The 14,207-nt window shown below is 43.6% G+C and overlaps 1 protein-coding gene across 1 annotated transcript in view; it reads right to left on the bottom strand.

Annotated features, from left to right (window-relative positions):
• The window catches only part of LOC144755287 (uncharacterized), a 124,011-nt gene that overhangs the window by 103,241 nt on the left and 6,563 nt on the right, over positions 1-14,207 (bottom strand). The window contains exons 2-3 of the mRNA XM_078644066.1: positions 8,341-8,467; positions 3,415-3,510 (exon numbers count right to left, since the gene is read on the bottom strand). Of these exons, the coding sequence (XP_078500192.1) occupies positions 3,415-3,510; positions 8,341-8,467 (223 nt within the window). The remainder of the gene's footprint in view (positions 1-3,414; positions 3,511-8,340; positions 8,468-14,207) is intronic.

Raw genomic sequence — 14,207 nt, forward strand, 5'->3', positions numbered from 1 at the left:
AGTCGCCATTATGTATCCAGGCAAAGAAAGACCTTTGGAGTGGCTGAATAGTCAATCAAATAAGTATATTTGAGGAGAGCAGCAGGGTAAAACACAAAATGGTAGTCCCATAGCTGTTAAGAGGGTCAACTCAGTCAAATCACAGGATTGCAGGAAATGTCAGAGTCCAGCTGGAGAACAGCCTGATCAGCAGACGGTGAAGGAGAACGTTCATCTGCCCCTTGTTCCACATCTTCCTTTCCAGGGGCAGAGATCGCCGCAGGCCCGAGCGGTGGTTGCGATTGCTCCTGCGGGGGAAGTAAGGGTGAAGGCGATTGAGCAGTTCCACACCTTCTCCTGGAACGAATGTGCTGCCTGTGAGGTTTGGGCAGCTACTGCGGGTCCGAGGGAACAGCAGTTCCTTGTTGGCATGAGAAGGAGGCAGCAGACTAGTGCAACAAGCGATCCTCTGTAAGCTACTGCCATACAGATTCCGGAGTGTCAAAAAATTTGATTTGTTGAGGTGCATGACGTGACCTGGCTGGGAACAACAGACGATACTGTAGTCCCAAGTAGGAACGCTGGCGTTGCTGTACCTCACGTGTGTAATCTGGAAAAAGGAGCACCGTGGTAGCACCACATCAGAGGCGCAGATACCACCTGTCCTCCGGAGGATCGCTTCCCTGTCCCTATAGTTCATGATGCAAGCAATTATTGGTCGGGGAGGGGACCCAGGAGGAGGTAAGTGGCAAGGAAACCTGGGACTTAAGCGTAGAGAGCTCATCCTCGACCGTAGAGATGTGAGATTCAGCTTCCATTATGCAGGCAGTGAAGTTTAGGAGGTCCTGACCTGACACAGTAGGGCTACGTCCAACCGTACTTCTCCGACCCTCAACTCCACTGCGGGTTGCGATGCTTGTAGAACCCATAGTGTATTGAACCATGCACATCTAGGTAGAGGTGGAGCAAGAGGTTTTATCCTCGCCCTTGGCTGCCAAGTAAGAAGATGGTGTCTCTGGTTCAGGTTCCAACTACAACCGCAGCCCTAGAGTCATAAGGCGGTGTTCAGTCTACCGTGCTCGAAGGTCAAGCCCGGTGAGTAGCAATAGAGGTGTTGAAACACAGCTCCAGCAGGTCCCGCGATTTCCAGAAAGTAACCAGAGTAAGGTGGTGTGTTGGGTAGTCCACAAAACTGGGTCCTCCGATGAAGGATACGCAAATCTCACCAACCTCGGAGGAGGGGGCTCCAGATCAGAGCGCAGTGCAGAAAGGTGCGACAGAGAGCACAGACATCTATAGTGAGGGGGCCAAAGAATGTGACACTGCCTTTCCCTCCACATTCACATTGGGCACACCACTACAAAGGGAGGGGGCCATTACTGAAGGATCTGACTCTCTACAAAGGCGACCCGCGCCCTCAGTCAAGATGCTATCCCAGCCTGGCATCACAGGCTCAGAGCGGCAACCAGGTCAGGGGCTCAGCGTAGATGGAGGCCCCAGGTGCCACCCCGGGCCTGCAGCCCCAGCTGTCCTGCAGCTGCCACCGGAAAGAGGCCCTACCCACAGCCCCAGTCCAGTGAAGAAAAGTTAGCAGGTTAGGAAGGGACAGCAGCAACCATAGAGGGGAAGGGGGGCCTCACCACATGTGTGCGCACCGATCGCGCAGCACGGTCCACCCCTGCAGCAGCACAGAAGGAATACCATCACCTGCTGGCATCCTCGGGCGCAGCTCTACATCTTCAGGAGGCGCCGATAGCTGGTCCCCCTTCAGATCCCTCCTGGCACACGGGATGGGTCTATCTCGATACTGCCAGAGCACCCCAGGGGAAGGACCGCAAGCCACGCGGCACCCTCCGGTCCCTCACCGCCGGACTACGGTGCAGGCCTCACTGCTTCATCAGGCAACCGGCTCACTGCAAGGAGTGACGGTTGACCAGGAATCAGCCGCTCCGCCGGTATGTACTATATCTGCTGTGTGATGGTGATCACAATTCAAGAATTTACACCGGATGATAGGGGTTAAACCGGAGCTGCACTAAAGTGAAACCGCCATGTTGGCGAGCTCGGCCATGCCTTACCCATCAATAAGTTTATCAACTGTATTCCCCTTTAATCAGCAGCCCCTTTTTCCCATACTTGCACAGCAGTAGAGAAGTAAAGCTGGAGTTGTATAACCATTGTCTCACCTGCCTCAACTCCCTGCCCTATGATCTGCTTGGTGTCCTGCCACCCACTCACTTTTTCTGGCCATCCTTTTCTTTTTCAAATTAAGAAAATACCTGGCATCCTGCCAAAAACCTCACCACCCTCCAAATTAACCTCCTCCTGCCTGTGGCGAATATAAAACAAATAATACGTGGCCTCCTCCATATAATCTTGCTCCCCGCCCAAACTGAAAAAAACTTGGCCTCCTGCCACCAAAGCAAAGCAGATCAGACCAGACCCAGCATATAATCTCCTTCCGCACCCAAACGGAAAATAAAGTTTCTTCCTGCCTATTCACCTGTCCGCCCTCTATGCCTTCACTCATCATCCCTGCCCAAAGCCCAGTTTTCAGTTGAGAGTGGAGAGGCCGGCCCAAGCTGACAGAAGGTCCGTGAGAACTGCTCACCATTGAAGCATGTTTTTCGCGGTCAGTCAGAGTGAGACAGTCCATGTTTACAGAGAATGTGGTGGTTGGCGTATAGGGCACCACCTGTGTTGTACCCCCTCCTGTGGGTCTGTGGAGACCAAGGAGAGGCAGATGAGGGCAAGTGAGACCATCATCCGCCATTCTCCACCTTGCTCAAATCTCCAAAGACTCATGTGAGGTGGGGAAACACAGGTGAGGCAATTGCTTCCCCTGGTGATCTAACAACAGTGGGAAAAAGTTTTCTTTCCCAGCGATGCTACATTATCGCAGTAAATTACCAGATTTCGAATCCCGTTATTCAAGATAAGCCACATATAACAATAATTGTTCTTATCTAATAAGGTTAACTTCAAAGTGGGAAGTCAGAGATGGGTTCCCATGTCTTTAATTGCCTGCTCTTCTATGTTCCTTTACTTCCATTTGCTTTAGGGACATAAGATTCATGCCAATGAAATCCAGTTGTTACCTCATGTCACTGTGTGCTGCTGGAGGACAGTAACATTAAAAGAGAAGAAACCATGTACTTGTATTGCAGTACTGCTGCTCTGAGCTAGATATAACTATAGAGCATGGTATTAATGATTAATCGTCAAGTATATTACTCAGTGGCCGTTCTTCTTAGCTTTTGTTTTGGTTTCATTCTCTTTCCCTTTTATTTCCCCTTTCATATTTTATCATTTCCATTGGTATTATATTGTGCTTGTGGGAGCGTATGCTGTTCTATAACATTTCGATTACTGCACAGTTAATAACAAATAAAGTAAATAAATTCATAAGTCTGGAGGAGCTTCTCATTCTCTTACCTCTGTGTCGTATTTGGGAGTCTGTGTTGTCCATAAAACACACATCTTCCTTTTCTTTGGCACTTAATGAAAATACAAAGTTGGCAATAAGAGGGCCTGTTTTGAAAAGGAAAGAGAAGTTCACTCCCAGCTGCATTTTTAATAAAGCAATAATACGAAACAGTTAACATGGCCAACTTTATCTAATGTAAAATGCTGCTAAACGAACAACGATCATCAGCAGAGAAGGTATAAGAAATCTCTGTGCTATCCAGCAGTGGCAACTCGCCCATATGACCGTCCGGACTCCACTCTCCTTCTTTCCCGAAATACATTTATTATACCAAAAGGAAATAACAGCGGATTGGTCACTATTGCTAACATAAAAAAGGCTGATCATTGGGTTGAGTAGCAGCCTGAGGCAGTGAGTGACTCTGTCTGATGGAGGAGCCTGTGCCAGCTATTAAAAAATATTTTCTAGGGCTGGCAAAGTCCCAGGCCTGGTCTGACATGCCTCAGTCCCATAACATTTGTGATGTGCTTTAGGATCACACATACAGATAGCCCTGGTTACTTTAAGTGGAAGCCCTGCAGTGCCTGAGATGGTCCATCAATCATTCTGCCACATCACCCTCTCCCACGTCATAACAGGGTGAAGTAGAGTCAGGAGTTTCACTGATCTACCCTGTGACAAGCTATGAGAGGGTGAGGTGATAAAGCAAGAAGCTCCACAGGCTCCAACTTTCAGTCTTCTGTTTCAGTGTCTGTAATGTGAGGAAGCTATGATCCTGGCCCAAGAATCTGTGCACCAGCAGACCACTGGAGAGAATTGTCAGATGTGTGCCTGCATGGGGTGATTGAGAGTGTGTGCGTGTGTGAGAGAGAGACTGAGGCAGTGAGTGATAATAAGTGACAGTGTGTGTAACTCAATGAGAAAGTGTGAGTCAGGGTAACTGAGAATAAGTGAGGATGTGAGAGACCGAGAGTGAAACTGTGAAGGTGAGTGAGTGTTTGAGAATTAATGATTGCGAGGGAGTGCAGGAGTGACAGTTTGAGTGTGAATAAGTGTGTGTGAACATGTGTGAATGAATGAATGTGAGTGAGCATGAGTGAGTGTGGGCGCTTACGCGTCTGCCCCTGTACTTGGCATACTGACACGTGGGGTAACCATGGCAAAATGCTGGACTGGCATACTGGAGAAAATTATTGACCACATAGGCATCTGTGGCGAAATGATTGCATTGTCACACTAAAGGTTATTGGTATATTGAACACCTGTGGCGAAATGCTCACATCAGCATGCCAGACTTTCTTTCCTTTATTTCGACTGCACAATAACACAGTACATTTAAAAAAACAAATCAATAGAAATATTAGAATAAAAACTTGATAAGAACATGCAATTCTCAGGAATAAAGGAAAAGAAAATGTATATCAGCCAACATTCGAATGAAATAAACAAAAGTTATAAAAACCCTGTGTAAAAACATAGTTAAGATCACAAAGTTGCACTCAATAAAAGGAAACACAAAAATACATCCTCATTCTACCAGCATCACAAATGGGCAACTTCTAACAATAGCCAAAAATAAGCTCTTAACAGGCCCTCTGTGCGATCCGGGCTACTAAAGTTATAATCTGAATTTGGATTTCCCTCTTATCGCTAGGTTTTACTAGTGAATTAAAGTGCACAGTGCAAAGAGATAATAAACGTTTAACCAATATAATTTTAGTATCATACAGATCACAGCTCTAAAAGACGCTTGCCCCAACAACAATTTGTCTAATATACCATACTGAGCATACAAAGTTACAAACTGAATATACAACACTGGACCTAACATCTGGCTTACAAATCCTTAAAGTTAAATGTAAGTTCTCTAAGTAGAGAAGCCGGCAAAGAGGGATTATCCAACGTTTGCGCTACTTAACATAAGCAGTCCAAAAGAATAAAAAATGCTCTTCATTTTTAATTACCGGGCATCCCATAGGGCATAAGTTATTATTGGGCAAAGTAGAGTTTTTATTCTATGTACTAGTAAAGGCAGCCAACAGGAGTGTTTCAAGTATGAGCTTAAAGCTTGGCATAAGGGACACCCATTATAACATGCTGCCACTGGCATATTGGGGGTAATTCTTGGTATATGGGTCACCAGTAACAAAATGAGGGTACCAGCATATTGAAGGTATTTCTTAGCATTAGGGGGGTAACTATGGCATATGGTGAGGGGGTTAGGTAGCCATGACAAAATGTTGGCTATAGAGATAATTTTTTAAATATTGGTTACACACTATTCCTGGCATAAGGGGCCACCAATGGTGTATCAGGGGGCACATGACAAAATGCTGTTCTGGCACAATGGAGAAAATTATTAACTTATGAGGGGCAGCCACTGCACATTTTTTAGAACATGGCGTCGACCATTGTTTGACACACACCAGTGGCTTTTGAGCAAATGTGTGTGGAAACTATGCTTTATAATGCAATATTTGGCCCCATTTTATTCAAACTTTCCTCAAGGGAGGATCCCCCCATATCAAGTTAATCCCCTCCTCATCTCAGCAACAGTATATTCCCCTGTGTCTTGCAAATTCTACTTTACCCAATCTGAAGCATACCAAATGTGATTATTTGGGTATGAATAATGTTTCGTTTAGCAATCCTCAACAACAGAATTGAATGGGGAAAACTGTGTATAGCAAAATTTAAGTACAGTCCGAAATAAAGGGAAACTAGAAACAATATATACATACATTTTCGGTTATATACATTTAAAACAGATTAGGATGTCAGGGTGAATAGAGGTATGGCTAGAGAGAGGTTCACAATTAAGGTGGAGTAAACAAATGTTAAAGGAAGGGGTAAGGGAATAGGTAGAGAGTTAGACTGGTGATTGTATTAATATAGGGTTTAGGTTTGGGTAAGGCAAGGGTAAAACTAAAGGACTGATTTAAAGTTTAGCAGACCGGTAAGTCCATCACAAATGTGTAGACTAGCCTGTCTGCCTTGTTAAAAGTGCATTATATTGTATGGCACTTGTAATAAGGCAGACAGGGTTTCCGCCACAAACGTGCCAGAATATCTTATATGCCAAACTAAATCATGCCCTAAATATTGAGATTTTGGATTTTTAGATGTTTTATGGCAGGGTCTAGGGATGTTATTAGGCCAAGGATACCTTTCAATCAAGAGCAGGGCCATGGGTAGGAAAAGGATCGTTAGTGATTGGGGGTAGTTAAACTTGAGGTAAGAGTTACAGTTGAGACAGATTACTTTTTACGCCAGTGGGGGTAAAGGCAGATGACGCCTATGTCCTCGACAATGGAATTAGTTATAAAGGATTTGTTATCACAGAACATGCATGGTTATACCACTCTTTCACTGCAGTGTTTCCTACAGAGAGGGTTCTCTAGAGAAGTGTCCTTCATTACCTCAAAAGTCTAATCAAATGATATTGCCCCGTAAAGACTCAACTGATGGGTGCAATTACCCACTCTGCAACTCAGGGTCCTGCTATACTCTTTGTGCTTTGCCCAGTGTGCTGTATTTGTAAAATTAACCAGATAAGGGTTTTAAGCTAATTCGTTGATTTAACATAAATCAGCCAATGAGTGAATCTATGTAGCCATAAAATAGTTTTAACATAAATGCTGATTTGCATAATGAACATTGTAATTTGCCAGGAAACCAGAAAAGCATTTAATTATTTATTGCGTAGTGGCATCATTGTCATGAGCTTGGGATACATTGCTTCTGTTAGTTCCCGCCATATTTTGTTTTGATTTGGGCAGGAGGGAAGGCAGATTTGTCCTATTCTCATGTCAAAGTTATTTCGAATTAACATTTGTAAGAAGCTAATTGAAGGACATTGATTTCATCAAAGAAGAAGTCTAAGAAAAGCCCTCTATCTACCTTAAAAGAACACAATTAACAGAGTTGAGGAGTTAAAAAAAAATATGTTCCCTTTAGCTAGAGGGCTATATTTTTGCTCCCCACTAAATTGACAAATCAGCACAAACAGAGAAGTGTTCATATGAAATGCATGCAGAACGGTAACGATGGTATGCATGAAGCGCGTTATGGGGTACCGAAAATAGGAGAGTCACGTTACACATGGATGAGGGCCAAGGGGACAGGTACTGTAGCGGATTGCGTTGCACAGAGGCAGGTCGTATTCTTCTGGTTCAAGAGAGGTAAGAATGCATACTGATGGAAGGAATGGGAGCAGGATTAATACTCAGTCATGTTAAGAGATGTATTGGCACTGATTAGAGGTTACTAGTAGTAGGGAATGCAGGAGTGCATAAATACAGGTGATGCAAAGGATGCACTTAAGAGAGGGCGGTGGGCTGCTTTCATCCTCGTAGGGCCGCTATGATACTGGAGCATGTAAGGGATGCACTGCGGTCGATAAAGAGATAAAATAGAGGGGCCTACACGGTGGGAGGCAGAGAGGTCATTGAGGCTAACAAAGAGTACTGGCACAGTGGCACTATAGGGAGAACAATGGCAAATGGAGATGGACTTGTAGCTCTGGTGGCAGTCGGAGGGGCCTAGAGGCTGCTCCTGCCTCAACAGTACCAAGAGATGTGAGGCTGGCACTAGGACACTGGTTCTGGATTAAGTTATTTTCCATTGTGCACAGCATCAATGCTACGCAGCACAAAAAGTGTCTGAAGGCATGGCACTTAATTAGAACACTATATTTTCTTGTTAAAAAAAAACTTTTGATACTGCAGGCAGATCTAATTTATTGTAGCAGCCCTGATAAGGTGAGTATTATTTCCAGTTCTTGACAAAATGTTGGTAGAACGTTTGTGAGAGTTATTAGTTTTTCAAGTTATAGCAAATCAATTAAATACTCCTATCTACCAATCTGAAACTGAAACAACGAGTGATATTCCACATATTTCAGTACGTTTAGAGGCACACTGTAATTTATTTACCTAGCGAGTTCATGGCTTGGTGAATTTCCTTCATCACATTATTGTAAAGTTCATTCTGCCACTCGTGTAAAAGCGTCCACTCCTCTTCAGAGAAACAGGCAACCACATCGCTGAAAGTAAGCGGTGCCTGAAACAGAAAAGTGAACATTACTATTTAGTAGTATAATAATGGGTGGATTACATCTGGTAATATTCGTTACACTGATGGATCCTACTCTTCTTCGTCGCAGTCCTACAAGACCGCCTTATAATGCAATTACCGATAAATGCATAATCTGTTGTTTCAAAACCGTACTGTTGTTTAACCCTTTATCCCTCACTGAGGAGAAAGGGGGACACCGACATCCTGACTCCAACTGCACAATTCTGACATGGCTTTAAATTTAAACATATAATGGCCACTGAGCTAAATCTATGGGATGCCTCGGGAGCGAGAGAATGACAACTGTGACATGGAGCAGGGCATACTGTAATGAGGATTACGTTAATACCACACCATTCCCAGGATCCTTCCCAGCCCCAACCAAATGGAAGCTTCACAAATTGCAAAGTACAAGAAATGCAAACGGTCCCTGATTCTGTACACCGCAGAGTACGGGGTACACAACATATTGCTAACCCTACCCATTTCAAAAGACAATGATAGTGGAGTACCCATAGTAGTCCTAAACATCATCTTTGTGCATATGTAAAGAAGTCAGACTGTCGCATACCCATCAGGGGCCAAGAAATATCTTGAAGCCTTCCAGCCTGACTGAAATAACTGGGAAGCACATATAATTTTCCTTACTCAATGTAATACATGTGAACCTAAAATGATACAAGACTGGTTCTTGCCCAAAGAGAGAATCCATATTAGGAGCACTAGCAATAACGTTAGGGAATTATGATTCAAACAGGGTGTGGAAAAAATATGTCAAAAGTAAGTTGCACACCTTGGCAACGTAATGAAGAGGGCAAAAAGGGCCAAAATACAAAATGGATGCAGTCCACATAAAGTAGGACAGACTAACACCTGTATGGATACAGTGGAGAGGACACTCCACTTAAGGGAAGCTGCCCAGTGATAGAGCATGAATGCTAAATGCGTGAGAAACCCTTTATACAAAAGATATGTTGATCCAAACCAATGAACAAGAGGGCATCAAAAAGAGCAGCATTCAGCCATGTTGTGGAAGGAGCAGATGGTGAAAATTATCGAGAAGTCTACTTAATCATCCTCAATAAAAACCTATAAAAATAAGAAAATAAAGCCTAAGTGCTGAATAAGAATCATGTGGTAAATCTATTTCATATCTACAATCCGGCAGACCTCGATATCCCATTAAAGGAAAAGGCTCTAGGGAACGAGAGGAAAATGGATGGTCATTTAACTGCGTCTTCCCTCCCTAAACTGAAACTAACCATAGGCAAAAAAGTGACAAACAAAATTGAGCAAAAAAGACTCATATTCTGGGAATATCCCCTAGGAGAAAAGTCCTTAGTACTAGATCTACAGACGTGTGGGATAAAAAGAATTTGAAAAAATTGATAAGTGTGTACTCACACATCCCCCAGGGGTGTCATACTTCATCATCATCGGCCGCACCTCATTCCCCAAAGATACGTTTAGTGGTGAATGGGCTCCTCACAATCATGAGGAGTACTTTTGATGGAGTGGGTTAATATGGGAGTAGGAACTAGGAAATGTAAAAATCCCAGTACCTTATCCGGAGGATTGTCCTTTAATGCGGGTAGGTATAGGGGATGATTAAAAACAGTGATGATGCAAGGGATTAGCTAATATCCCTGCATCTGAATGGATCAACATGTTTCAGCACACCAACCGGCCCCAAACGCGTCCTAAGCTTTATTCAGGACACTAGATCCTTAGTCTGCCAACTCCTTAACTGCAAACCCACATTAACAATCATGCATCATCAGTAACACAACCATTGTGGTTTTCAGAAACCAGATTCAAACACAGACTTCCCTTATGCAGGAACAACTCAATTCCGTGGTACGACCAACAGCCTTTCCAGATACACAGTCACATATAGCCTTCATGATCTGGTACCTGAATCCGGATGCAGCCAGTTGGGCAGTACCCTTGGTAAATACGGACACCCCTCTTCTTTACAACTGGAGAAATTTTACATGGGAATTTGATAAAATGTTTGATTGACATATTGCCACAGGCTCAGCAGATAGTGACATTTTAGATTCAAGACAAGGAGCTAGGGAACTGACAGCATTTATTGCCCAGTGTAACCACTTCATTGCTGAAACCAACTGGCCGGAAGCTAAAAGATCTGTAATTTTCCATCACAGACTTAAGAGATGACCTAGAAAAATGATAGCTCAGAATTATGATTGTATTGTTGAAAAAAGGTAATTTTTTTTCAGGAGTGTGCAGCCAAAACGTAGGCTCAAGCAATCTTGAAGCAGAATGTTAGCATCACTGTGTCTAAGGAGGCAGAAAACTAACCAGCTCGAGGGATAAGTAAGAGAACCCTTTGAGCTTGAATTAAACCCATCCAGATCAATCAGCAGCTAACACTTCACAAAGCCAGGTACCACATTTCATCTTGAAATCCACTGTAAAGTTTGAACGAGAAGAAGCAGCGGTAGTGGTCCTGCTAGACTCAGGCAATTTCAAAAATACTACCTATTGCTCAAAATTGGGGATCCCTACCATAAAGAAAAAGTTACCCGAACCAGTCAGGGCCGTAGATGGTTCTTTGATGACTTCCTGTCTAATCATTCACCAGACCCAACTGGTTCCTCTGACTTTTTGTCACGAATCTCAAAATAATGAGGAAGAACTTAGTTTTGAAATAATTTAGGCTCAAAATCTTGAATTGGTAGTGCACACAAAATCCACTGTTCTTTAAACTTCAGATATGGTCCTGATGAAGTGCCACGGGACCCGTTAGGGGCTTAACAGGCACAAAACATGTGGACCCACCACAACACTTTAGCCCTATAGGAATATTACACAAATGTAGGGGCTTAACAATTATAATTAAGCTAGCGCTACCAGAGGAATAAACACAGCAGTTGGACTGCCCTAGACTTAGTTTATCCCACGACTTAGTGCACTACCAGCCCTCACGCCCAAACACACCCTATGGCTTCTTCAAAAGATCTCCGACAAAAAGCCCAGTTTACGGGTGCCCGTCGGGCATTGCAGCGCCAGCCCGTTGAGGTGCAGGCCCAATGATGGAGCATTACATCCTCTGGGTGTGTGAGGGCATCACGAAGAAAGACCTCCCTTTCCCCTCCTTTTCCCCTAGGAGCTGCACACTCCTTTGAGACACAAAATTTGAAAATGGCACGGTTAATGATTCATAATTCCAGCATAAACTAGGCTAAAAGGAATGTGACATTTCCCTCAAATTGGTTTTGCCAAGCATGTCTAAAACTGGTACCCTTGACAACCAGGGTTCCAGTGATCACACATTTCATCTCAATAGCTGGCGAGCAAGATATAACTTTGTTTGCAGAATATGGAAGATGGATTTTTGCACCAGCTATGGGCTGTTTGAATGTTGTGTGATGCCATTTGGCCTGTGCAATGCTCCTGTGGCATTTCAGTTTTTTTCAACAAAGTACTATGCAAATTTCTAGATAGATTTGTTATTGTATACATAGTAGACATTCTTCTATTCAAAGTCCCAAAATTAGCACATTATCCATGTGAAAACTATCCTAACAACCTTAACACAACATGGCCTTTAGTGTAAAATCACCAAATGTGTGTTTCACACCACCAATGTTGGATGATTCTTAGGATTCATCCTAACTCCTCAAGGCATCTCCATGGCTGAACGTAGATTTAAGGCCATTACTGATTGACCACAACCTCAAAATATTAAAGATGGCCAACTGGGTTGGATGGTGGTTTATTAGTAGGTTCAGATAGGTACCTACAGTTAGTAATAACACCACAATCACAAATAAGGTCCAGTCAAGTCTCAAATTCATCCTTGCTCAACGCTTGGCAGCTTGGCTCATAAGCAGTCAGACTTAACTTAGGAGACAGCTGTATAAAGTATTTAAAAACCCCAATAACAGTAAACATGTAAGACACAACATACAATACAAATCCAACACCAATTTATAAAACTAGGAAATATTTTAATGATTAAAATGATGCCAAAATGACAAAAATCCAAAGTAGGAAACCTGAGATATGAATTTTTAAAGAAGGCATGCTTTCTAGTGCCTAAAAGCCAAAAGTGCCAACTTGAGACATCTGGTCACGCTTGACCGGGACAAAGTCAAAGTTGCAGGCCAACCACAATGGTGAGCAGGTCGGGTACTATGAGCGGTAGAGCCCGATCAAGATTTCCCCTTCTCACTTAGTCACTTTTTCAGAGCTTTGTCTCTTGATGTCGAACGAGGCTCCTCAATAGGCCGGGTTGTGAATCAATGGCGGCGGCTTGCTTCCGCGTAAAGCCTCTGTGAATTCCTGGATGTCTCGTCAACATTGAAAAGCTCCAGAGCTTCTGCAGGGCAAACCTGAATCTCAGGCCGAGTCGCAGTTCGACATCACAGACTTGACTCTCGACTATGGGTCAGTCAATTTATAGAGCTTTTTACCAAAAATTCTCCAAATGGTCTCAAATGTTTGGTTCTTCTTCCAAAATATGGGGTCTTGAATTGTCCACAATACCAATCCAAGGTTCCAGGGGGCTCGGAGTGGCTCCTTGAGAAGTTGGGACTACAAGAACCACAATGCACCTGGCCAAATCCTTCAACGTCAAGGTGAAGCTGGTTAGCTGGGATCTACTTGGTGGAGATGATGCAAGTGGAGCTCTTTTAACCTGTTGCTTTCAAGGAGTCTACTCCTTAAACTTTCAGAGCAAGGCAGAGTCCTTCTTTTGGTGAAGCCCAAAGTGTGCAGCAGGTGCAGTCCTTATGAGTGCAGCCCTCTAAGTGCAGACCAGGGGTTCAGCAGGGCAGTCCTTTTTGTTTCTTTTCAGGCAGGGATCTGAGTTGCTGGCCAGCTGTACCATATTTATTTAGGTTTCTGGGCTGCAAGCAGGGGGCTCCTATGACCAATAGAGTGCAGGGGGCCACTGTCTGTGATGACCAGTTCCCCTGAAGTGTGGCATGCTATTGTCCCAGCCCTGTTCTACAAAAATCAAAATGGAGAAGAGCTTCAGGTCTGGCTAAACGCACCCAGAGGTGTGGCTAACTTTCCCCTACACTTCCTTTCCAGTCACTCTCCTAATTCAATTACCAGGGCTACAATCTGGGGGGTGGTCCTGATTCCTGACCTCACGGTCTTTCTCCCTTTGGAGACCAGTTTGGCTACCCAGCCCCTGTCCTGGCATCTGCAGGCAGCAGATCTCATCCTACCAGATGTCTCCTTTGTCTCAGTCCGGGCTACTTCACACCTAATCAAGAGTGCTTGGCTCAGCAGATCAAAGGCTGGCCAATCAGAAGAGGCTGCCACAGGGCTGAATTCGGACACATTAGAAAATCAAGTTCTATAAGTTCAACTTCTTTTCTGACACAGTTATAATAAATCCAACCTTGGCAAGGTGATGTATTTATTCTAACGATTATTTTGACACTTTAAATAATAATTTTAGCTCACTCCTGTCAATAGTTAGACTTTATTAATGTTTTAAAAAAAGCCTTCCCATGTTAGCTTATGGAGCTAATGCACTACAATGGGTAAAATTGTAATGGGCAGTTTTTCACCAGGGCATATAAAACATCTTTTATAATGTCCCTGCTTATTTTAACCTGGTACCCTACTGTTGAAACACCTAGGGTAGACCTTAGGGATGACATATGTAAAAATAAGGTACTTTAAGACTTTGGAAGTACCTTTAATTCCAAATTCGAATTTTAACATAGATTTATTTTAAAAG

The sequence above is a fragment of the Lissotriton helveticus genome, chromosome 5_1 (assembly GCF_964261635.1).
Source record: "Lissotriton helveticus chromosome 5_1, aLisHel1.1, whole genome shotgun sequence".
In the NCBI taxonomy this organism is placed as follows: Eukaryota; Metazoa; Chordata; class Amphibia; order Caudata; family Salamandridae; genus Lissotriton; species Lissotriton helveticus.